Raw genomic sequence first — 25,018 nt, forward strand, 5'->3', positions numbered from 1 at the left:
TTACTAGAAAATTGCTTATTATTTTATAAATCATCTATATGAACAGTAAATTATTATACATGTTATGTAATAGTGTTTTATCCCGAATCGTTTTTGTGTGGTGTGTGTGTTCATGCTTGTTTGCGAGAGTGCAAAAATCGACTTGCGCCAAAGTTGCTTACGTGATGTTTGAATAAAACAATTGGGATTAGGGTATTAATTCGGTCATTGCAGATACAAAAAAACATTCCTACCAAAATTGATCATGCCACACATATCAAATATCGAGTATCAAATATCAACGAACATTGTGTGCGCGCGCGCGTGTGTGTGTGTGTGTGTGTGTGTGACTTTGCTTCTGCAAGAATTATGCAATGCATCTCATTTGATACATTCAATTCATTCTCTCACTTTAATCCCAACATATCACATACTGTAGGCATCACTTTGGCGCAAGTCGATTTTTGCACTCTCGCAAACAATGCCTACTGTTCATCCAAGTGACATACCACACACAATGATACCAAATGGTTTAGGATAAAACGCTCTTTCATGAGATGTATCATAATTTACTGTACATAGATGATTTTTACAATAATTAGCAATCTTCTAGGTGTAAACTGGTATAGAAAGTGAGGAGGAATGTTTTAACTGGGATGAGAAAGAGAGAGAGGGAGAGGGAGAGGGAGAGGGAGAGGGAGAGGGAGAGGGAGAGGGAGAGGGAGAGGGAGAGGGAGAGGGAGAGGGAGAGGGAGAGAGAGAGAGAGAGGGAGAGGGAGAGGGAGAGGGAGAGGGAGAGGGAGAGGGAGAGGGAGAGGGAGAGGGAGAGAGAGAGAGAGAGAGAGAGAGGGGGGGGGTGATTCTTAGGGGGCATCTCTAGTGGATATATTCGACAAAGGTAGCACATTATAGTTCCTGCGCTGGGAGGGTGTGGAAGAAGACGGCTACATATGGAAGAATAATCCTGCATTTTTTTGCAGATTGAACTTAGACTGAAATGTTTTTTAAGACTCACGCAGGTTACTTTTGCGTAGTACCTGTATAGTATATAACCTGTTGCGCGGACCTTAAAAAAAATAAGGTAATTATCATGCGAGAGAGCGTAGCGACCGAACCTATATTTGATATTGAAATTTTTGCCTTCATAAACAGGTAAAATCTAGCCTGCTTCAAGCTTTCACAAGATTAAGCGTTTCCCATGGTTTATAGATTGAGCTTCTAGTGAGTTATTATGCAAGGGAGTGAAGCAACCGAAAGAGACAATTTTGCTCCTAGTTTTTGATATAGGGCCTATTACTTTTTATTCACACATGTATATGAAAATTTACCAAGTAAATCATCAGACAGTGCTTCTAAATTTTGTATTATATTCCATTATTCCGAGTGAGCACGGGACCGAGCGATAGAAAAGCATTGTTCTCATTTCAGTATTTAACTTTGCATTGAGGAACAATAATTATATCATCATATTTTCTAGTGTACATGCATATAAACTCTTTTCTTTTCTTTTTTGATAACTTTTTACAACATTGATCCCATCTCATTCTATAGATAAAGGCCCAAATTCACAAAAGAGGTTTGTCGACAAACCTAGGTTTATGTGCGTCATATGACGCGTTTCGATGCGTTTCAGACCAAGGTTCAGACAAACCTTGGTCTGAAACGCGTCAAAACGCCACATTATGACGCAAATAAGGCTAGGTTTGTCGACAAACCTCTTTTGTGAATTCGGGCCAATAGTTGCTTCCCGCGTTCGTCACAGACGTCAGGGTCATGGGAGGGAGTGGGAGGGGCTGGACCGCTGAAGGCGGACTTTTTTAAAGAACAAGTTTAAACAATAAATCACAATTCTCGAATATGTTTTTTGCTTATTGTTTCTGCTGTGTGGATATAAAAGTGTTTTCTTATTTCTATTTCTATATTCTAGAAAATACCCAAATGACGCAAAATCATTAATGCTTCCAAATGATAAACGCTCTGTAACACGTGACAAAGTCAGAGTCAATCACGTTGCCATACTGCTCTACTGATAATCATAATGTTCATAAGACACATTAGCGTCGAGAGAGAGAGAGATACAATGGTGGGGGGGGGGGGGCTAGGGGACGTCATGCCTCTAATTGAAACAAAAATCCCTAGAAGACATTTGTATAGGCTACTGTAAAATCTAAAGAGACTAATGATCATATGAGTGTTACTTTTTTTGTAAAAAAAATGAACATCTGTCGGCAAAAGTCAGAAATCAAATTGGAAGTCTCATGACCCCCCTTTTTTGAGCTAGGGAGGGGAAGGCGGGGTTCCTATACAATTCGGCTTGTTAGTAAATTTGGCTTGACATCTTTAAATCGGTCTGGCGAGGACCCTGAAGAGAACGTATAAGGCTTAGATTGCCTAAAATATAAAACTGTCAGAAGTCACCTCAATAGTCTCGGGCAGTGGCATAGCTTTATGGGGGCACGCAGTGGCCATCGTGCCCCCCCCCCCGCCTCATCGAATATCTACTGACGAAGAAAAAAGGAAAAGGACCAAAAGAGAGAAAAGGAAAGGTCGAAATTAGAAAGGAGAAGAGAGAGAGAAAAAAACAACATAGGACTTCCTCCTACATCATTCCTAATCAGAGGGGCATCAATTCAGTTGGTGAACATTCTTATCAAATTATTTAAAAGAGAACAACAAATATTGACAACGAATTAATAATAGTTTTTTGAAACAGTATCAATTAGAATCCCTTGCATAAATACCTTTATTGACACACCATACAGAAGAAAGATATATCTTGTGTCAAGAAATATGTATCATTCAAAGAAATGAGAAAAATGACATTACAAAAGTAAACGAATAACCCATCATACAGAAATACTTGATAATAAAATCTGACTCGGTGTCAATGACGTCTAATATACTTCATAAAACCATAATAATGTGCAATGTGTTTACATACAAGAGACGAAATGAAAGCAAAAAAGTATATAAATATCTAGAAATCATTACCTGAATGGGTCGTTAGGGTTGAAACAGCAAATATATTAGATTACCACTGGTTTGAAATTGTTTCTCAAATTTTGAATAATTTGTATAGAGTATGGCACATATGAAATACAGCTTACTTTTTACAATTCCATTTTCACATTCAAGCAAATATTATTATTCAAGCGCAAAGGTTATGCATATTTCAAAGTTCAAACTAGATGTGATTACACCATAATATTACACATTATCCACTAATGCTATATATTGGTCATTCTCAAAATAATAAATCTACCATAACATTCATCCTTCCCCTCAAAACCATTAAAAAAGTTTGAAGTGTGTCTTATCAAATCAATAATTATTGATGATTCATATTTTCAGTACACAAATACCCAGGAATGACAGCAGTTAAAAACAATCGCTGATGTACTTAAGATTGATAATACATTTTGTTTGTCTGTAACCAAATACCCAGCAACGATAGCAGTTAAAAAATAATCATGGATGATTTAAGCATCTCTGAAGAAAAAAAATGAAAGTAAAGACTATTTTACAAAAAACTAAAATTTGCCTGTAAAATGATGCAAACATAAACAATCTACTAACAAATAACAAAACAAAGCAAAGGCTAACTGAAAGATGGGATGTAAAATTTCCCTTTGGTAGATTTTGGAATGATTTGGATGGAAATACTAAGCGGAATGATATACAGTTATCATAGCTTGATAACGAGGAGGGTAAAAAGGAGCAAACTTGATACACGCACATGCTCAATCATTCCATATTTCTGTTTATTGTTTCAACATTATTCTAATTTATGGTTTCATCATACAGCCAAGGGTTAACAATAATATTAAAGCAAAAAAAATATATATATATTGAAAATGAAAAAAAAAAAATCATAACTTCACACCCTGCCACCACTTGCAATCCAAAACCATTACAAATAGAATATGATTAGAGTAACGTAATCCATAGTAAATATATCATATACTCATATAAAATGATTTCAAATTACCCAAAAAGACATCACCTGCAAATATTATACATCATATGTAATAAAGAATGATTAAATATCAAAATACCAAAATGTAAGGCATGTAAGGATAAATGGAGGGTTGTTTTCACACATTCAAATCATTAAAAACATACATGTAGCATTACAATAGATGAATTTGCCATAAGCACTTATGCATGCCCCAAAACATGCATCTTGTGGTATCGTTACAAAGTAGAAATATAGTACTTTGGGGAACATCCTGAAAGAGAGAACATAATTTTTTTTCTTTCTCACAGCCAATCACTGGATAAGGATGTGATTGAAAGTGTTTGCAAAATTTTACTGAAGGCATTTAGAGTTTGTTGTTGAAAAAATTACCTGAACTTTAATATAAGTAGAATAAATGTAATATCCTTTCATCTAATATCTGCACATGACGCAGCAAAGAAGACTCAACATCTAACAAAATTTATCATGTAGTAGAAAATAATTTAAATGTTTAGGGTTTTTAACATAAGATTGCTGCTTGGTAAAAAGAAACCCAACATATTTTCCCCTCATAAAACACAAAGCTCTAAATACAAAATTTCTTCTTATCACAATGTTACAGTACCAAAGAAACAAATGCTTTGAAAAGCTCAAAAAAATATATGGAATGACAGCGAAAGCACTATGTAATTAATCCAATCAATGAATCATATTCCACTTGAACTGTAGCGGTAGATCTACATGAATGAATACAAAATAAATAGACATGAATTGCTACTTCTCAAAAAGTACTGCTCTTTAAATAACTAATATGAGATCAAAGCTGACAAAATGTATTTCAATCAATTATCTAAATGACACCATGTACATGAGAGAATATAATATGTTCATTTAAGTTTTCCACCTGCAAAAGACTACTAGTACAAAGGCACTGAACTACAAACACATTTACTCTTCGCCTTTCAAAAAACTTCTTCAGACACAAAAATAATTTTTACACTTTTCTAACAATAATTTTTTACAAAAGTACTATCTAATGACTGTCAGAATGATCATTACACAAAAGTCTGTATAAACTTCCTCAATCGTGATATCATAAGAAGTGAAGTTCAGGCATATTGCTAAACAATTATACCATCATTAACACATTTATTTGCTGAGTCCACTAGACCACAGTGTTGGAATCTTTCCACTCCATTTCGTATCAAGGCATCTTGGATAGTACTACTAGTAATAACTAACTTTAAGTATATGAGTTATGCCATTCTGGCCCTCGATTCTCTTTAGAAGATTTGCATCTTGCTTGGAATATATACTACCTTTTTGCAATACAAAAAAATTGTTACAGATGCAACTAAAGACGAAAAAAAATTGCATCATTTGTTACTTAAATTCAATAGTATTGTTCTCGTCTAGTACTTTCAACCAAATTGAAGATGAACCAATGAAAAAGGCCATCTACACTAAGTTTGCAATAACAAATCCTGATCTCGGATAAGAATCTACATTTAAATGTCAAACTATTTGCAACATTATATACACACTCTATACATTTTATATAAATAAAACCACTGCAGAAGAACTCTCAGCAAGACAAAAGTGAACACCGGTACCTAAATGTTTACTTTCTATGCTATTTTGACAGTGAACATATTAGACATAATTTATTTAGAATAGTCTTTTCACACCATGATTTCATTTATCCTTTTAGTGACAAACGCAATTTTAACAACCAAATTCTAATATACCTCTGTCTATTTTGGGAGAAAAAAATGTTGTCTTTACAGGCTCATGACATATAAAGTTTGATATCATAGCACAAAGTAAATATAAACCATGATTAAGTACGTGTTGAATGAAATCTCATTTATGATATTTGTTTAATAACTTGTTTGCATCATAGCAATACTAATCTGGGTATTTACAGAGCAAAGAAACCATGCATGACACCGCTACTAGCTGATGCTGGTACCATAAGGCCTGAAAAAGAGGTTAAACGAAAGCTATTTGATGGCGTGCAATCAACAATTATACCCCCCCCCCCCCTCCGTGCAATTCTGCCTTCTGCACACTTTAACAAGGAGCTTATAACCATAAGTGCTGTGAAATTATATATCACTGAATACATACTCTATCCAAGTTTGGATTTAATTGCTTCAATGCTTTTCAAGTTATTGCAGTAAAAAGATATTCTTTGGTTGTTGTTAACACCTTCATGACCATCAGATCACATGACCTTTGACCTTTTCCGCCCAAAATATAATCAGCTTATCCTTGATACTAGTTTGGTTCAAATCCGCTCAATGGTTCTTGAGTTATCGCGGTAACGAAAAACGGAACGGATGGACAACTCTAAAACATAATGCATCTGGCACCACCTTCGGTAGCAGAGGCATAAAAACATTGAAATAATAAGGCTATGTACTTTTAGTCCCCATCAGTCACCACAGGAATGTGTAAAGTATGTGTGGAAAGACAATGGTTGTGGAAATAGATGGTGATACACTTATATGAGGGAGCCTAAGGAGAGAGTTAACACCTTAATGCAAGCCTCGACAAAACTTTTATACAGTAAAATAGAAGGCATCAACAGCACATCAAATATCACAATGTCCTACACACCTAGAGAGCTAAAACCATCAAAGTACTCTATGCACACAGTGAGTCGATATATACAGAAATTGTGAAAGACGATATTATTCTGTCCTGCGATACATGTTTGATATTGAATTCAGTAAAAAGGTTATTATATGAACGTCCAATGCCTTATGAGCCATCAGTTTGGCAATAAACACCAAGTACACTGCTGAACCTTACTCAACATGGACTCCACACCGACTGATTATTGGCCATTCAGGGCAATGTAATTTTTTGGTTAGGTTAGGTGTCACACCGGTGCTTGTCTTATGTTATAAGTGTCACTGGGATGCAACTTCCGAATAATCCTTGTGACAAGTTTATTGCAAAAAATATGATATAAAGTTACCGAATACAGAATAGTATGTCCCAACTGATGAACAAAGATGAAAGAACGACCTCTTCACGCACAAAGCTATAGTTAAAAGTACTTTTAAATGTGAAAGAACCTCACACAAAAATGGTTTCTCTGTACATAGTTTGTAAGGCAGCATTCTAATTTAAGTAGTACTAAGTAGATATTACTCAATTCATCTAATTCGTCATTTAAGCAGTGTGCCACATATTGATGCATGTTCATGTAAAGTGTTCAATACTTATATTTATCTAAAATAAATCTGCTCACAGCTGTCAAATGCAAGGATTTCAGAAGCTTAACAATTATTGGATCTTGTCATAAATAACAAGTTTGATAAAACGTGGCCCTGCGATTTTGCACATAAACAGGGAGCAATAATAAGATCAACACTGTATTATGTAAAGGGCCCTGACATGATTTCAGGAGATCGGGGATAACAAGACCGTCAATATGTATAGTTTCTTGCTACTTGACTTGTGACCTCTTGACATGTGACCTTTGACCCCAGATACAATATATATTGGTTTATCTCTAACATGAATCCTAGGTTATCGGTTGAAAAAAAATTGCAGTCAGACTTAATAACAGTGCTTACATAATAAATCAAAGACAAATAATTTTATATTTACAGAAATTATCTTTAGTCCAAATGATCTTATGTCAAAAGAAGATAAAATCAAACAAAAATCAAAGCACTCACTGTGCACTTGCAGACATCTCTAACACAAATCCTAGGTATATGAATTACAAATATTTTACAGACTTTAGCAGTGCTAGAATCAACATCAAGGCAGAAATTTTATATTTAACAAATTACTCAAAATAAAATCATATAAAATTTGAAGCACTGATGTGTGTAATAATATATTCCTGAAATTGCAAACATTAATATATTTGGTGGGTGTAATAATGCATCCTTGTGTAGGCGTGGGGTTTGAAGAAGGCAAATAATTGTTGTTGTATTTTACTCCATCTTTGATTTGTCAGTCAGTGGAGGTAATGGGTGCCTGGAGTACTTCACACCCAGCTCTTCACCGACTTCATCCATTATCTTTAAGGCCTGAAAAGATAAAGAAATGAGGGGGAAGAAAGAGAAATAATGAGAAGATATATATATACATTTTAAATGATCATAAAAGGGCAAAACGGCAATGAATCTGGACATCATCTTCATGACATCAGTTATCACCTTTGGAAATATCATATATTTGATTATACTACTTAACTTTAGTAGTACTTTAGTATAACATCATCTAAATTACCAGAACATAAGTGATATAACAAAATTTACTTTCTATAAAGAAATTGACTTTAAAAAAAAGCAAATTGTTTCTCAATCAAAATCATCATCAGCATTTATTTGGATATCATATTTGAAATAAACAAAGAGAGGTTGTAACATATTAAAGTGACTCGGTAACATTGTTGAAGGTTGATGAAAAAAATTGCTTAATTTTTGTATAAAATGTTACTTACTATATTCCTTCTACTATACTAACCCCCTGACATGCAAAAAATCCTGAACAAATTCTCAAACCACAAAGATATCTATGGTTTTCTTTGAAGGCGTCGATGTGAGGCACTCTCTAACAGTGATTAACGGTAAATTCTCCCAACCATTTTTGAATTTTCCCAACCGTTTTTCCATGAGAAAAATACATAAAACAGGCTATAAAAATCTGTCAACACTTAACTGTCTGGAATGGAATGTAGAGCCATTTTATTGCTTTGTGACGATTTACATTCACCTAAAATGTAATTAAATTGTCCTTGTCTTGATGCTGAACAGGCTTTGACAAGTAGCAGAATAAAAGTAGAATAATATAGTTGGGAGAATTAAGGAATCGATCTGATCAGTTTTTCCCAATTTGTAACATGAATAATGATCCGTTTTCACTCAAATTTTCAGATTATCTTTAATTGTACATCTAGCATTGAAGTCACTACCTTAGCACCACTATCTCTCATCTGAACAATGTTACAAAGTCCCTTTAAACTACAACACATGTTCAAATGACTTCATGAACACGTGGTAATCATTGTTTATCAATATAGAAAGTGAGCTGGCTCAGTGGTAGAGTAGTGACCTTGTAACTGGAAGGACCTGGGTTCAAAACCAAGCGGGGGCACCATTAATGCCCATAAATCCTCATAACCAAGTCTCTTGGAGAGGAAATAAAGCTATCAGGTCAAATAAGCTATCAAACCATCAAGAGTGAAAAATCAATAGTCAATCGAGTTTGACATACCTCATCTAGCATCTGTCTGGTATGTGCAGCCGAAAGGCAGATTCTTGCTCGGCCTTCAATGATGGGCGTGGCAGGGAAACCCACTATCACGACGGCAAGGCCTCGCTTGCGGCACTCCCTGGCAAAACACCTGCAAGTCAATACAAGGAGAGTATATTGAATGACAGGTGCCCTCACTAATGGCAGCTTAACATTTCAAATGTGAAATTAGGAGGGGATATGCAAATAACAGAGCTTTTTCCCCAACAAAAACGACATCAACGCACAAAGAAGCTTTATTGACATCAGTGCCATGTTTGGTCGCATAGGATATATCCATCCTATATATTATTTTAATACTGTTGGTTAGATCTGAGGGTAGACTATACGCTGTCATAACAAAATGAATATTGGAGATGTCCTTCAAGAATCACTTTGTTCTTTAGCATTGAAAAGCCTAACACAGTTTCTAACAGTACATCTTCTTTTCTTTTATCAAAAGCCTGTTATTAATAGAAATAAAAATATACTTTATATCACAATTGATTTTCTACATCCCTCTCCAGTAATATCAAGTAATTATTAATTGTTTATGTATACTTTGTCATGCTTTTAAGCTGAATACTCAGTTATCAAACAAGCCATTCACTGATGTATGTTTCCTTCTAGTCAACGAAACAAACCAGAGCAGACATGCTTTCTACTATAAAAGAGGCATAATTTTTGCAATACATATAATCATTTGAGAGGCGATTCTTACGTCATCTTTGCTGGAAGATACATGAGAACAGGTACGACAGGGGAATCATCATTGCCATACACAACAAAGCCCATCTCCCTCAAACGCCTCCTGAAGTATTGTGTGTTCCTCTTCAATGCCTCTACTCTATCTTGTCCTGTTTGGTAGAGGGAGTAAAGATGAACAAGAAGAAACAATAAAAACAGTTAGGTACAATTCACATAATACATACAAGTACATTGTAGCAATACAAGACCATTTCAGAGCAATACGCACTAATATCAAGCAGTTATAAAGAGGTATTATGTAGGAAGTATTTCAGTGCTATGGGCACCCCTAAAAATAACAGACCCAGGTACATACAGTGGGGAGTGTACCCACAGAAGACATCTTCAAGTCTGTTGAGAGTCAGAGGGGTATTGTATAAAAGAGTAACCATCCTTCTGTCTCTCTCAACAGATGTTTTACTGTCTCCTGTTCCAATGTATATTTCTTTACACATTATACATTTTAAGAGCTTTTTACATGATAAGTATGATATTGAAGTAAAGGTATTCTGAGAGGGGTTGTCACAAGCAAAACAAAATCAAATTTTGAAAGTTAAGTTATAAGCCTTGAAGTAACTGGTCAAATGAAACAAAGCCTGGAGCGATTGCTACCGGAGCAAGTGCTGGATCAGAGTTGTTGTTTGCCTTACCTACAGTGGTACCATCCCTTCCCATGATAGTCTTGAGTGTACTCAGGACCTGTTCTACCACCGGTGCACTGGTCGAGCTGGCATAGGTAGCACTGTGGGAGTTCACCCTGATGTAATCTACCAACTCCTGAAATCAAAAGGAATACAGCAGTACCGGTAAACAAATGAAAGAGTGTATTCCAATTATTTCAGAGCCTAACCATGCTCCCAACAACCTTAAAACAAAAGGCTTGAGTGATATAGCAACAAATATACAAAGTGGATTTGATACATTGAGATGATACTTTACATTACTGTACTGGTGATTTATATAATTTGCATCTTGAGGAATATAAATAAGCCTCCTCTGGCATGGAGCCATATCGAGCTATTATTACAAAAAATAGCCATGTAACAACAGACATATCTCTGAAAGACAGATAAAGATAATACCTTATTATCTTATGCTTTTGGAAATAAAAACATACTAAGATTTCACCACAATACTGTTCATCATTTGCATATGGTTTAGAAAATACTGAACTAGTGTAATAGTAAGCTAAATACATCAAATTATACAAAATCAAACCAATTTGAATTAGAAGTTAGAAAGTATCTGCTTTTATCTAACTTAATTTTTTTTTAAATCAGAAAGCAAAATGAAGTATACAGCCACTATATTGTGTTGCTACGACTGCATACTGACAGCACACAAGACTAACGTGTTGGTCTCGTGGGCTGTCGGTCTATCGGGATGTCCTTGTTGCTACCTGAGACCGAGTAAACTAACACTCCCACACTCAAATAAGCACATTAGCACAATGAAGAATCCAGATTGACATGGTAAAAAAGTTTTCCAATCACACCGAACATGAGGTCGAACAGAGGATGACAGCATGGAGTAACTGACCTTTGACCCGGCGATGTAACCTCCAGATCCGCCGAAACTCTTGGTGAATGTTCCCATCATGACGTCAACGTCCCGATAATCCAAACCAAAGTACTCCACCACCCCTCGGCCAGTGGGTCCCAGGGCTCCGATGCTGTGCGCCTCATCAAGGTATAGGTAACACTTGTACTTCTTCTTGATGGCGATCACCTCAGGTAACTTTACAATCGACCCTTCCATACTAGAAAAGAGAATAAAAATACACCATGTAGACCAAAGCACAATATGCAGTTAACACATTTTTATGGGTTTTGCTTGGGATGGTGAATCCAAAAAGCTGTTGAAGGAGGCTTGCAGTCAGGATCCTACCCCCTCCCCCCATTTAAAAACATTATTTTATCCATAGCTAAATTGTGTGATACTATGTAATCTATGCAAGAATGCAAGTGATGAATAGCACTGAGCTGTCAGTTCCAATTCATGGAACAGAAATATGGACAGGAAATAAGTGTAAAGAAAGTAAATCAAATTATTTACAGAAAAGAACGATCAAACAATCATGAAAATAATTTCAAACAACTACACAAAGAGGAAAGCCGTGAATCAGTTTGGAAGATAACCTAAATGACTTTGAGAAGGCATCAGCAGCGAGAATGCACAAGGACAGGAAAGAGTAGGAAAAAAAATAGCAATCATCTGTGATCCACAATTTGAAAACATTTATCCGACAGTTGTTTGATGAAGAAACCGAAAACCAACCTGTAAATTCCTTCAACGATGATAAGAATCTTCTTCCATGGCCTATGCGTCCTTGGTTGTCCCTCAGCAATGGCCATCTTCAATAACTTCTCTAAGCTCTCCATATCTGTCAATTGATGAATGAAACAATTCCACTTATTGGTTTTCATTGCAAAACTCATAAATGGTATTTCCATGATATAAAATAAATTTACAATAGAAATGATAATAATAATAATAATAGCTCACATTTATAATGCGCCTAATACTTTGTTTCTAGGCGCGGAACATATTCTTACCCTGGTCATCGGATTCAGGCTTACCCGCACACAAGGTATGCACATTCTCCACTTCCTGGGGAGCATTCCAGCCAGTCGCCATTTTACAAGCGCCATTGCTTATCAAACCACATTAGCTTTCGCATCCTACCGGTTGCCCATTTTAACACCTGGGTGGAGAGTGGCAAATGTAGATCAATGATGTACATTCACTACATAGGAACATGCCCACAAATTGGAATTAAAATGCCTTTGGTGATCGTTAGTTCCAAGTTAATAATGACATAATCATACCCATACTGAATGGTTAAAAGCTAATACACGATGGGTGCAGCATGACACAATAAAAGAAATATATTTGTTTCATTTCAAAATTTGTCAATGCTTTGAGTTTGTCATGATATTCTTTTTTTTAAGTAGGAAAACAATTAACCCTAAAATTGACACTGTTAATGCAAGTACATGGACTACATAGAGCTAATAAACCTGTAAAGCATCCGATTCTTCTAAAGAAGAGATTTCTGATTCCAAAATATGTAGCGATTCCAACTCCATGATAAATGTACCAACGGAGAGATTTCAAATGTAATCAAATTAGAAACTCAAGTGAGCAAAAAAAAAAAACAACACTAAAATGTTGCGATTCCAAAATGTGATTTGCCGTGAAAGGGCCATTATCAAAGACTCATAAAGCTTCTATGCCGTGAAAGAGTGTGATTTTACAGTGCAATGAACCGTCTTTAGGTACTTACTATTGTGTTCAAACACTTTGACAGTGGCACCTGATAGCCTTACTCCCAGAACCAGTGAGGCGTGATTCAGTCTGTCACTGACAATCAGGCAGCCCTAACAATACAGAACATGGGAACAAAGACACCAGTGAATAGACCATTTTCGTAATGTAATTAAGTTGAAGGCATAAATCTTTGTTAAGTGCCATGTTACAAATAAATTCAATAAGTGTATTTTCAATAGTCAGAATGTGAATTACATACATTAATTGTTGAAAGGAAGGACAAAGAGTATGGCTTTTCCTACCTATTTACCTGTTATTGATGCGAAAGAAGGACCTACTAAGTACGAAGCAGGCCTTTAAAACTAACAAAACACAAGGTGTTCAAATGTAAAATTTTTGCCCCAAAAGCATATTCTTGTGAAGAAAGAAAAAATCAATTAAATAAAAAAAAAAACATCTTTTTACTTTGTAACAAAAGGGAACTGTATGTTATCATTCGATAAAGTGAAATGTTGAGTTAGTACTATTTTATACTCATTTGAATCATTGATTTACATGTGTACAATAAATTGTGGGACCCTCTTAGCAAAATATGTATGTAAATCACATGTTACATACTCAAGTACTACAGAAAATCAACAATAGTTATTGTATTACCCTGCCCATAATACTTGGAATGTTGAGTGAGTTGGTAGCGAAACCCATGCCGAATGTGATAGCATCCTCTTGACCTAAGAACTCTGCTACAAGCTTCTCCAGTTCTACCGTGAGAGCAAGAGTACCTGAAAGCAAGAAGGTAGTACTATTTTAAAGAATTTGAATGCCATAAGGTCTTTTGCACTTTTTACTCTAACTGCAAGGTGCAGCTGAATGTGTAAGATCATTAATGTAAATTAAACAAACAGTAGAGGACCTAGGATAGAACCTTCTGCTACGCCATGTAATAGAAGAAAAATTGGAAGAATTATTATTATAAACTACATATTGAGATCTGTGAGATTTGTCACAAATAATAGTATGAAGTTATCACAAGAATGAATATTTAGTAACAATGAAGTTATTACAATAATGAATATTTAGTAATAATGAAGTTATCAGAATAATGAACATTTCAATCTTCATATCAGAACAATGAACATTTCAATCTTTATATCAGAACAATGCACATTTCAATCTTCATATCAGAACAATGAACATTTCAATCTTTATATCAGAACAATGCACATTTCAATCTTCATATCAGAATAATGAACATTTCAAGAACATTTCATTGCAGTGTTCATTATTCTGATAATTAGTTTTTAAAACTTAAGATGACAGGCAAATTTTCCTGTACATGTAAGTCCAAACAGAAATCTGGACATTCAGGTAGTGTTGTTCTAGTTTCCGAGTGGTATGACTGGGCTAGAGGACATCGCCAGGCACAGTGCCAGGTGGAGGGCATAAATCAAAACTTTTTTTTTTTGGTGTACCGTGTATAAACCGCACCCCGACTGATTTTTTTTTTTGGCGCCAAAAAGGTGCGGTTTATACACCGTTAATTACGGTACCCTAAATAACACTGAGTGGGGAGCCGGGGGGGGGGGGGGGGGGGATGGAATCCTCCTTTCTACATCAAATGTTTTCAAGTATAAGAGAGGAATGATATTAAGCTTTTAATAGCTTTCAATAAATTGAGGTCTATTGCAATATTTTGATGAGTTTTGGACTTTAGACTCCCAAATAGAGAATAGTCTGCACCAGCCCTTTACTCTAATACAGCATAAAAATCAAACTTCACAGGCTAGTGAACTTCCATTTTCTAACGTATTAATATATCTCATTCACTTTACCTATGCCAATCCTTTGAGCAGAAGTCAAGCACTTAACCAATTGAACTTAGGAAATAATTTGAAAAAAAGGTTACAATAGACGGTATTCATAACCATTCCATACAGGACACAATAGAATGAAATGAGAAATCATTTACCTAATTCTTGTCTGGAGCTACAAACTCCATTGCCGTAGTACTGTGTGCTAGCTACAACTGCATCTGATCGTGGGCCATGGTTTTCTGCAAACCCTAGATAATTGTATGAACCAATGTTGATCACCTTCCTTGTAGTACCGGTGAGCCTATCAGGCAAACAAAGTCAAAGAATTAAATTAGCAATGACAGAAATATTCATTTATTTACTCATGGTACAATACAAGACATGATAAGCAGTCAATGGCTGAATTGTTGACATTTTACAAGCAAATTATAAAAATACATAAAAATACAATATTGCAAATGGTAAAAACATACAAACACCGGATGGTAATAAGGGGTCATAGACAATTGTGATTCAAAATAGAGATTTAAAATAGAAATCAATACACAAAGCAGGAAGTACTCTGGATTTACATCATTGTTAGAAAAAAGTACCAGTATAATTTGTAATTCTGTTAGCTGGAGAGCAATTGATATAGTAATTGAAAAGTCTTTTATTTGATGTACTAAAAAAAATGACACAAGTTTCATGCTCTTTCTCAAGTCATGACTTTGAAAGATCAGTTATTTTGCACAAGTTACATAGGCAGATTATGGGATGATTGCCCAAAGAAATCAGTACCGGTAGCTGCCTTTAATGTTGTTTTTTAAGTAGAAAAGATAGATCAGAAAAAATATTTATGTTAGAATGGAAAGAGAGTAACATACTTGAATGACCAAAAATTATCATCGCTGTATCTTTCCAGCAGATCTGACTCTGCACCGGGCAAACCAGCAATGGGGACATTCCAGTTGTCTCGTACCTTTCGGTACATGTGACGAGTGAAGAAACTGTCAAAGTCTTGGTATAATGGAGTGAAAGCCTGGATAAAGACAAAGGAAAGATATCATTATCATACAGCTGGTGCTTAATTAATCATACACTGTGCAACATCACGCTCCATCATTGGTTGCTTGCATGCTCCATAGTTCTCAAGGTTACATTATCACAAGACCACTGGAGCGGCATTGGCGATTGTCTCATCTCTAAATCACTAATTGTTTGTAGTTGAGAGCCAAAGGCGGCGAAAATATCTAAATCAGCCAAGCAAGGAAGCAAAAAAAGATTCACATGAGGGAAATTTTCAACACTATTGACACTCATAAGTTATATAAAGGATGAATAGGTATTGCATGCATGGCAGGTCAAGAGCTCATCCAAAGGATGACAAAGATGTTCCTTGTGTAGATCCATTCAGTAATTTTTTCATTAACAAGGTCACTGGAATAATGAAAGCCCTAATTTTTTGAAATCTTACCTTAAGCTTTGGTGACTCTTGGGCAGCTTTATCCTTATCTATTCCCAGTCTCATCAGGATGTCCCGGCAATAACCCACTAAAGCTAGGATGATGTAACTCATGTATGTTACAAGGGCAGTCAATAGCTCTACCTCCTCGAAAGACTCAGAGAAGTCCTTCTTCCCAACCTGCAGAAAAATTAAAATGAAAAATTAAAGTTTTTTTTTGCATTAGTGTTCTTCAAATTTTGTGGAGAGTCAAAGAAAAAAATGAACAATTAAATTAAATCTTATCTGATATTTAGTAGGTTCTAATAAAAGCATAAAAAGGAGGGGAACGGATAAATCAAACTGAAATTAAGTAAGTTCCAAGTTCTCAAAGTTGCTATCAATGAAACACAAATTTGCATCTCTGTGATGTATCTTAAGAGGTTACCTTTCATCTGCTCTGTATTGAGAATTTTTTGATAATGGAATATAAATATTTTATAAACGATATACATAAAAACATATTCACAAAGATCTAGGGTGTCTAATGACTGAATATTTTCTTCAGAAAAAAAGAAGAAAATGTATAATTTCATAAGTACAGAGAAAATGGGGAAGAACCTTGATACATGTAGATATGTCACAGAATTGCCAATTTGTGTTTGAAACAATCAATTAAATCAATGTACTGTAAAGTGCTTTTTTTCTTCATTAAAGATCCTCAAGACCTCAACTTTGGGGTTGAGGTTTTTATTTGATGTCTTAAAAAGACAATGCTTGCAGCCTTTCAGAAGCTTTTAAACACATTATTAGTGAGTGACAAAGTAAAGCCCAATCCCTACTGTGGTTTCAATATTTTGGTAATAATTGCTCCAAAGCTGCTAGCTTTAAAGAATAAAAGTTTTAAAAAAATAAAATACAAAAGCATATTCTATGGCAGTATAATCTGGGCATGAAAAGAAACGACAGCTTTAAAAGATCTCTAAAACATTTTAGAGGAAATCAATAAGGTAATTCAAATTGGTATGCAAATTAGTGTATTTCTATCAATGTACTCCATGAATGTCTAATGAGTAGTTACCTCATTCAGAACAGGTGTTCATTCTCTTCAGATGCTATTATTATGATTTGGGTTGTGTGAGAAAGTGGTTAGAAAGAAACCAACTTAATACGGACAAGACATGCTTCATGATTTTTGGAACACCGCAGAAATTGCTGAACTTGCAATACACACCAATCGCAATAAAAGTTTCTAATGTACCAATCAAGCAAGTTCAAAGTGTAAAATATCTGGGAGTTTGTCTAGACCAGCACATAACGTGGCAGGATCATGTGAAATACACTTCAAATAAAATTGCCTCTAGGTTGGCCCTACTTCGTAGAGTCAGGAAATATCTCACAATTGATAGTGCCAAACTACTTGCCAATTCTCTTATCCTTCCTTACTATGACTATTGTAGTGTCTCATGGGGTACTTGTAATACAAGAACAAAAGATTAAGATCTTCATTAAGCAACACAAGCAGATGGCAAGAATTGTCTTGAAAATAAATACTTTGATTCCTACATCCGAAATGTTTAGTACCCTAAGATGGATTGAGATGGGAGTTCAATAAAAGTAAATTAATGTATGATGTTATGAATAATAGTGCCCCATCATACATGTATGTTCACCCTGTCCGCCCATACTCATAGATACTCAACAAGGAATGCTGACAATTTGGGAGTTATTATTCCAAGAATTAAAACAGAATGTGGAAAACGTGCCTTCTCAGTTGATGGTGCTCTTCAGTGGAATAGCCTACCCCACTCACTTCGAAATGCCCCGACCAAGAATACTTTTTGTTCTCTCTATTTTAAGCAGCGATGTTAAAGATAAATTTGCCTTTCTTTCTTTATTTCCTTCATGAATATTTACATAAATTTCTCAATATAATAATGTGTTAAAATCTAAACAGATCATTGATAATAATCAGAGTATATTGTTATCGATTTGAAATTGCTCATTGAAATTGCTCATTCTTACTACGGCTTTGTTTCATTATTCACTCTTATTCTTTACTCATTTTCTGATATATCATGTTACTATGTATTGATGTTTTCCATGATGTTTATATTGTTCAAGTAGTTTGTTTCTAATATATGTTGCATTTGTGTACAGGGCCCCCTGGAAAACAGTACTGCGATTACTGACGGGGCTACCCTGTTTAAATAAAACGGAATAAATAAATAAATAAATTATGAAATATTTTAAGTAAATCGCATGGACGCTCATTATCATCAGGAACACATGGAAGGTAAGCAAATTGCTTTCACTTCATTATCAATATTTCACATTTTGGGTTAAATTCTGGACATATTTCAAAGTGCTTTGTATGAGAAGAAAGGAGAGTCCACTAGCAAACTCCGAAGCCAGTGTGCAACATTTGTCTGGTGCGAGAATGGGTGATTACAAACACATTTTTAGATTTGTTAAACTTTGTTTACATCACTTTTCATGCAGGGGTATTGGCCGGTGGGCCTCAATAAAGGCTAGGTCAATAATAGGTGATATCAATATCTTATTTCAAATGATCACCTAGACCGAAAGCTTCAGTCTCTGATATCGACAGTTGTTCCGCTAAGATTACATCTGGCTCCGCTGGCCGCCTCTATACAAAGACTGAAGTACATGTATGTGGAAGGAATGGGTCCGTTCGGCCGGACCGAGATGAATGAGATGCTACAATTTTTTTCACTCTTTACATCTTCATATATCCACTTTGACTGCAATATTACACTCCATCTTATTGTACAAAATAGCTAAAAACAGAAATATGTACTTTGACTTACGAGAGCTTGCTCATTTAGCTCCTAAATTGATGTTAATTTAAGAAAAACTTGTTGTCAACATGATTATAAAGAATATTCATTAACAAATTTTCGAAAGTCCAATAGCTATGTACAACACCAGCCCAGGTGGCCCATTGATATTTTAATATTCATAAACCCAATATCAAACGAATACACCAGTTTACAGTTGTGTGCGCCATTTTAAACAAAGCTAATGACCTAGGAGTCATGTATTTATGCGTAAATTAAGATTGCGCCCATGCAAATAATGATGACATCACTGCCTGCGCGCTGCGTTGTGCGCGCACATCATCATTTGCATGGGCGCAATTTTAATTTACGCATAAATACCAGAGGTCAGAGGTTATTGGCCCCAATTTTGGGGCCAATGACCCGAGGTCAACTGTCTGCGCATGCGCACTGATACAACTGTAAACTGGTGTATTATCTTTTTTTTTAATTTAGGTTTTATTTCCACTGCATATAAAAGAATTTACAAAGTAATGCATATTATATACAAGGTAAAAAAACATGTACATATATTTGATACAACAGTAAAAATGATTTAATGGCAAGTCATTAAATAGTAATACAAATGATGCTAACAATAATCTGTAGTAATGAGGAGAAAACCTTGGAAACATTATGCTTGTAATTAAAGTTCCCTTTACATAATTGTTACATAGTCTAATATATAAAAGGAAACAAAAAACAAAACAAAAGAAGAACAAAACGGGTGTGTGGTGCAGTCAACCAACAAGTGTTGATAATACCGATTGTCTCCATCACGATGACCTTCTTAATCTTAAGCATTTTTATACTGAAGAAGAAGTTTATGTTTCAAGTGATATTTAAAAGTAATTAAATTGGGCAGCATCAGCTTTGTTTTGGTGAAATATTTTGGCTGGTCATGTCTTATATTATGTTCGAATACATATTAAATGAACGGTACAACTCACTGGTTCTACAATACAAATTGGATAATTTTTATACTATAAAGTAAGCCTGTAAATTTCGCCAACGGAATTTAAAAATGACAATTAGTCTAGATCTTATCTAGATTTAGACCCAGATCTAAAATCATGAAAATACCAGTTAGAGTAGGGTGTCTGATCGCGCACCCGATGTTGTGTGCTAAAATTCTTCCCATAGAGATTACACGCATCCCTATGCAGCCTACGTGCATTGCGCGACCATGCAAAAAAAGTCAATTTTTTTTTTTCAAATCGAGATTCAAACCTTAATCAGTTGTGATCCTGAAGGTGATAATCAATGAATGAGGTGTCATATGAAAGAGCAGGTGAATTCCAATATTTCCAAAGGGGCGTAGCCCCCGAAATTCTAAAACTATCTTGGTCAAAACAGCAATTTAAACATTGTGTCCTGGCTAACTCTGAGGTTTGTCACTTTTGAGATATGACGCCCCGATCGATAAGTAGTCCCAGTCCTAAGGAACAATTCTATGTGATTATATTTTCGCTAGCCCCCAGGGATCACAACTGATAACAGTTTAAAAATACCCTTCTCGCTATTTGGTGGATCAGCTAATTAGGAGGCGTGCGCTCCGCTCAGTCCAAACCATGGTTACATCGCGTAACATCTCCGCGCACGAACGAAACCCCAAATTCAATTACACATTATAGTGACTGAAATTATGGTTGGCAATTCCCTCGATAAACCCGGAAGTGAATACACGTTATAGTCAATGGCAATATCGCGGAGATTGTCTCCGCGATGTTGCCATTGACTATAACGTGCATTCACTTCCGGGTTTATTGTGCGACGAACGCCAACCATACTAGTCAATCGCACATGTCGCGGAGACAGCGTAGCTCAAGCTGCAAGTCGCGGATTGGCTTAGCAGCATGCGTACGATATGCATACGCTTGCATATCGCGCGATACAGCTGTTTGGCTAAATTTAGCAAAACAACATCACTCTGCGTAGACGTCTTTTTCGTCGATTTTGACCAAAATGATATGAATATACCAGCGTGTTGGAGGGGCTGTAACTTTTGATAGAAACATCGGTGAGACTTGAAATTTGAAATGTATTATTCTGATAACATTTTTTATTCAAATATCAAACAAAAATGGTGAAAAACGATCCCAAATTGAAAATTGAAAAATCGTTCAGACACCCTAGTTAGAGTCTACCACCGGTAAAGAAAGAAAAATGGGGGGAAAAGTTTTTGTTCCGAATGTGGTACAAAATCGCTAGTAAAAAGAAGTATTGTGCGAGCCGTAAGGGGTACCGTCTGTGTATGGGGAATGTTGACGAATTCTGTCAGTTTTATTAAAGAATGACCCATACCATTTATTTCTGTCTACCCGTAGTCCGTACCCACGCCCCACGACGCGACCCACAGCTCACACTCACAGGCATCGCCATGCAAGCGGCCCACTGGTCTGGCCTGAGCTTGCCGCAGCGCTGAGCCGTAGCAACAACTGACTGCTGGAGCTACACTACGGTACAATTAAATAACTACAATTGCAAACCTTGCTGGCCTTGGGATGCGCTGTTTCATCTGTCAGAACAGTTCCATTCGATTTATGATGTCCATTGGTATACGCTACTGATCCATTTTGTCTTAAGTCATGATTTCCTTTTCCAAAAGGAGTTCCATTCCTTCGATGGAGGGCCATTTTTTGTGGTCATCGGATGGTGAACGTTCGACCAAAACTGTATACAGTGCGCGCGCGTAATGTATGAAAAAAATAGCGCTGGATAGGCTTGTACAGCGTGCATTACAAAGCGGTGTCGTAGAGGTTAATGGGAATCGCAGAACGCACGGATAATACCTGCGCTATTAATCTACGCACACGCTCGTACGATATTAGATAAGTTAGTTTCATAACAGAGAGATTGGTTTCGGTTTGGTTTCACCAAGTAGTATAGTAAGCGGAAGAGCCGCATGTACTTTATGATGTAATGCTATTTTTATCCGGTCGGGTGGGGTTGACAAAGCTATGGGTAAACAAATAGACACCCTTTAGTCTGAATCAAAGACCCGGTGCTACTTTTTTTTTTATTCTGGTGACAACTCGCCTCTTCAACTTCAAGAATAGCTGTCTGAAAATGTTGCTACCTAGCTTTATAAGTAAATGTAAACAATTGAGTGCTTAAAATCCATTTATTCATTTATTCATTCAATTTTACTTGTTCACATTTATGTCAGAAAACTGTTTTGTAACCCCTATTTACCCTTGTTAATGATTCAGAAATGCTTTGTTGGAACATTGATGTAGTGGTGCAATACTCGACCCTCCTCGACCCCCACCCCCACCCACCGTTGGACCCAGAGACTCCTCAGCTACAGATCAAGTCTGTGAATTCAAAATATTACTTTATGTGTAAATATATACCACACATTCTGTAGAAATATGTTGTTTTATGAATAATCAAAGAAATAAGGACTTCACAACAGTTTAAGATAGTGATCAAGTTATTTATATTTTGAGTTTTACATATATTACATTGAAATATTAACATAAGATGTAAATACATCAAAGAAGCAATCAATTTACAATTTTTGTATAAGTAATATTTAATACATCCAAGTCAGCTTGTAACGTTTAGGATGTATTTAGAGAAATGTAGAATATACATCCATTATAGTGATCAATCCGAACCAGATAATTGGTCAGTATTCTTAAAATCTTTTTTGAGGCAACGTCTTTTGCATGTCGCCGTCACATATACAGATACAGAAAGGTAACAAAAATAATAACAATAATATCAATAACAAAAAATAACAAAACAAAATGAAACATCAGTGCACACTCTTTTGGGAGCAAATAAATACATCAACTCTTAATCAAGAAGTACATGTAGAATTGTGTTTTTTATCCCACATTTACAGTATAAGTCCAAATGATCGTATTCTCTCTTAAAGAAAAAAAGTTTAGATATTGAGCCATTTCTTCTCTATTCGTTATGAAGATAAAACAAAGGGATTCCAACATCAGAAAGACTGCTAGAACACTATTAGTGGTGCTATGCTTCAGAATAATACCAGGAGCATGCTATGCCATCGGCCATTCTTCAACAAATATTGTTCATATGAGCAGGCACATAGCCAGAGTTTGATGTTTGGGGGGGGGGGGGCACATACATGTAATCGATCAACATCCTGGGGAGGGGTCTAAAAAAAAGGTCAACCGATCCTGGAATTTTTTTTTTTTTTTTTTTTTTTTTTTTTTGGGGGGGGGGGGCACATGCCCCCCGTGGCTACGTGCCTGCATATGAAGACTAACAGGGAGACTAACATGGGTCTACAGTCTAACATCTATGATGGTATCTAAGACAACAGAAAGTTAATGTGATACTCTGCTTCAGAAAAAAGTTACAACTTAACAAAGCAAGAATCACCATATACAACAATTAAATTGAAATAAAGCACAAGTAGAACTGTTGGTAATACAACAAAAATGTGCTTGAACATGGATAATAGCTGTACCCTTAAATATTCCCAGTTATTTAAGTTGTAAGGATAATATTTAACAGGCAAGAAAGCATACATAATGTAAATATGATAGAGGCAATGTGAAATTACTTTTGGAACATATCACTTCCAAAATACATTACACTTTGTTTTCCTGCTTGCTTTTGATACACATACTAAATACTTGTAACAAAAACAAGAACTTGATTTTTATATAATGGAACAACGAAGAGCCAGCCATTTGAAAAGTATAATCACAAATATTTTAAGGAAACAAAATTTCATGCATTTTGATTAGCTTATATGGATCGATATGAGGCAAGCAATCTTAATTATCAGCTGAGTTTAGCTCACAAGGAATGATTACCACGTCCTACGATGATGCATATTTACATTTATGTACTTGCCATTGGCACAAAAAATACTTTTCAGGGGGTTATAGTGCTAAAGTACAAATGGAATAATATAAATCATAAGTATAGCCTTGCACATATATCACCTCTAAATATATAAAAAAAATTTTTTTATAGGGACTCCCATCAACATTTTTAACATAATTATTTATATATCAACAGGAACAAATTATGCAGGGCACTTACTTAAAGAGTGCTACAGGGGCTATTTCAGTGACGGATGGGGAATAGGGGGGGGGGGGGGGGGGACAACCACCATTAGGGCCCCTTGTATTTTTAGTGTTTCCATATACAGATGTGATTTTCAGATCAAAACCACAGCTTAAAATACACCCATGCGTGGGAAATATGTGTTTTTTTATGCTCCTGTAGTTATTTTCTTATTTGTTATTGTAAGATTTCAAAGTTGGTTACAACTCCTCATACCTACCTGACCTTAAGAGAGGAACAAAGCAAATATTTACTGGACACTTTAATATGGTAAAATAAAAGAGCCATAGAGAAAGAACTCAATATTTGCTTGCTTGAAGTCTAGTATTTTAAAAATGTGCAACTTAAAATAATTCAAATTAAAACTGAAACAATTCTCAAATGCAAAAACACCAGGGGCCACATTCTGCAAATGATGTTATATTTTATCTTTTAAGAAACACAATGTTATTTTTCATAACAAATTCAAATTGCACGGACCTAACACTTGCCATTGGTGCTAGCGTAGATGTCTCTTTTAACTGTACGCATACGCAGCCAGCTTAAACAGGCATTAACCAATCACTTGTCCTAATATTGATTTTTATGAAAATTAACATTGTTTTACTAACAGAATGCCACCCCTGCTTAAAAAATAAGCATCATACATTTCTTGACATTCAGTGGA

General features: G+C 35.6%; 1 protein-coding gene across 1 annotated transcript; it reads right to left on the reverse strand.

Annotated features, from left to right (window-relative positions):
• Window positions 1-2,698: 2,698 nt before the first annotated feature.
• On the reverse strand, window positions 2,699-21,986 carry LOC579033 (serine palmitoyltransferase 2). Its single transcript, XM_030998391.1, has 12 exons — window positions 21,783-21,986; window positions 16,487-16,654; window positions 15,897-16,051; window positions 15,186-15,331; window positions 13,874-13,998; window positions 13,233-13,326; window positions 12,224-12,329; window positions 11,486-11,705; window positions 10,597-10,723; window positions 9,921-10,056; window positions 9,182-9,311; window positions 2,699-7,992 (listed from the first exon to the last, which is right to left on the reverse strand). The coding sequence occupies exons 1-12, from the start codon at window positions 21,927-21,929 to the stop codon at window positions 7,897-7,899; spliced, it is 1,650 nt and encodes a 549-aa protein (XP_030854251.1). The 5' UTR covers window positions 21,930-21,986; the 3' UTR covers window positions 2,699-7,896.
• Between the last annotated feature and the right edge of the window lie 3,032 nt (window positions 21,987-25,018).

The sequence above is a fragment of the Strongylocentrotus purpuratus genome, unplaced genomic scaffold, assembly GCF_000002235.5.
Source record: "Strongylocentrotus purpuratus isolate Spur 01 unplaced genomic scaffold, Spur_5.0 spur5_scaffold_5, whole genome shotgun sequence".
Taxonomy (NCBI): Eukaryota; Metazoa; Echinodermata; class Echinoidea; order Camarodonta; family Strongylocentrotidae; genus Strongylocentrotus; species Strongylocentrotus purpuratus.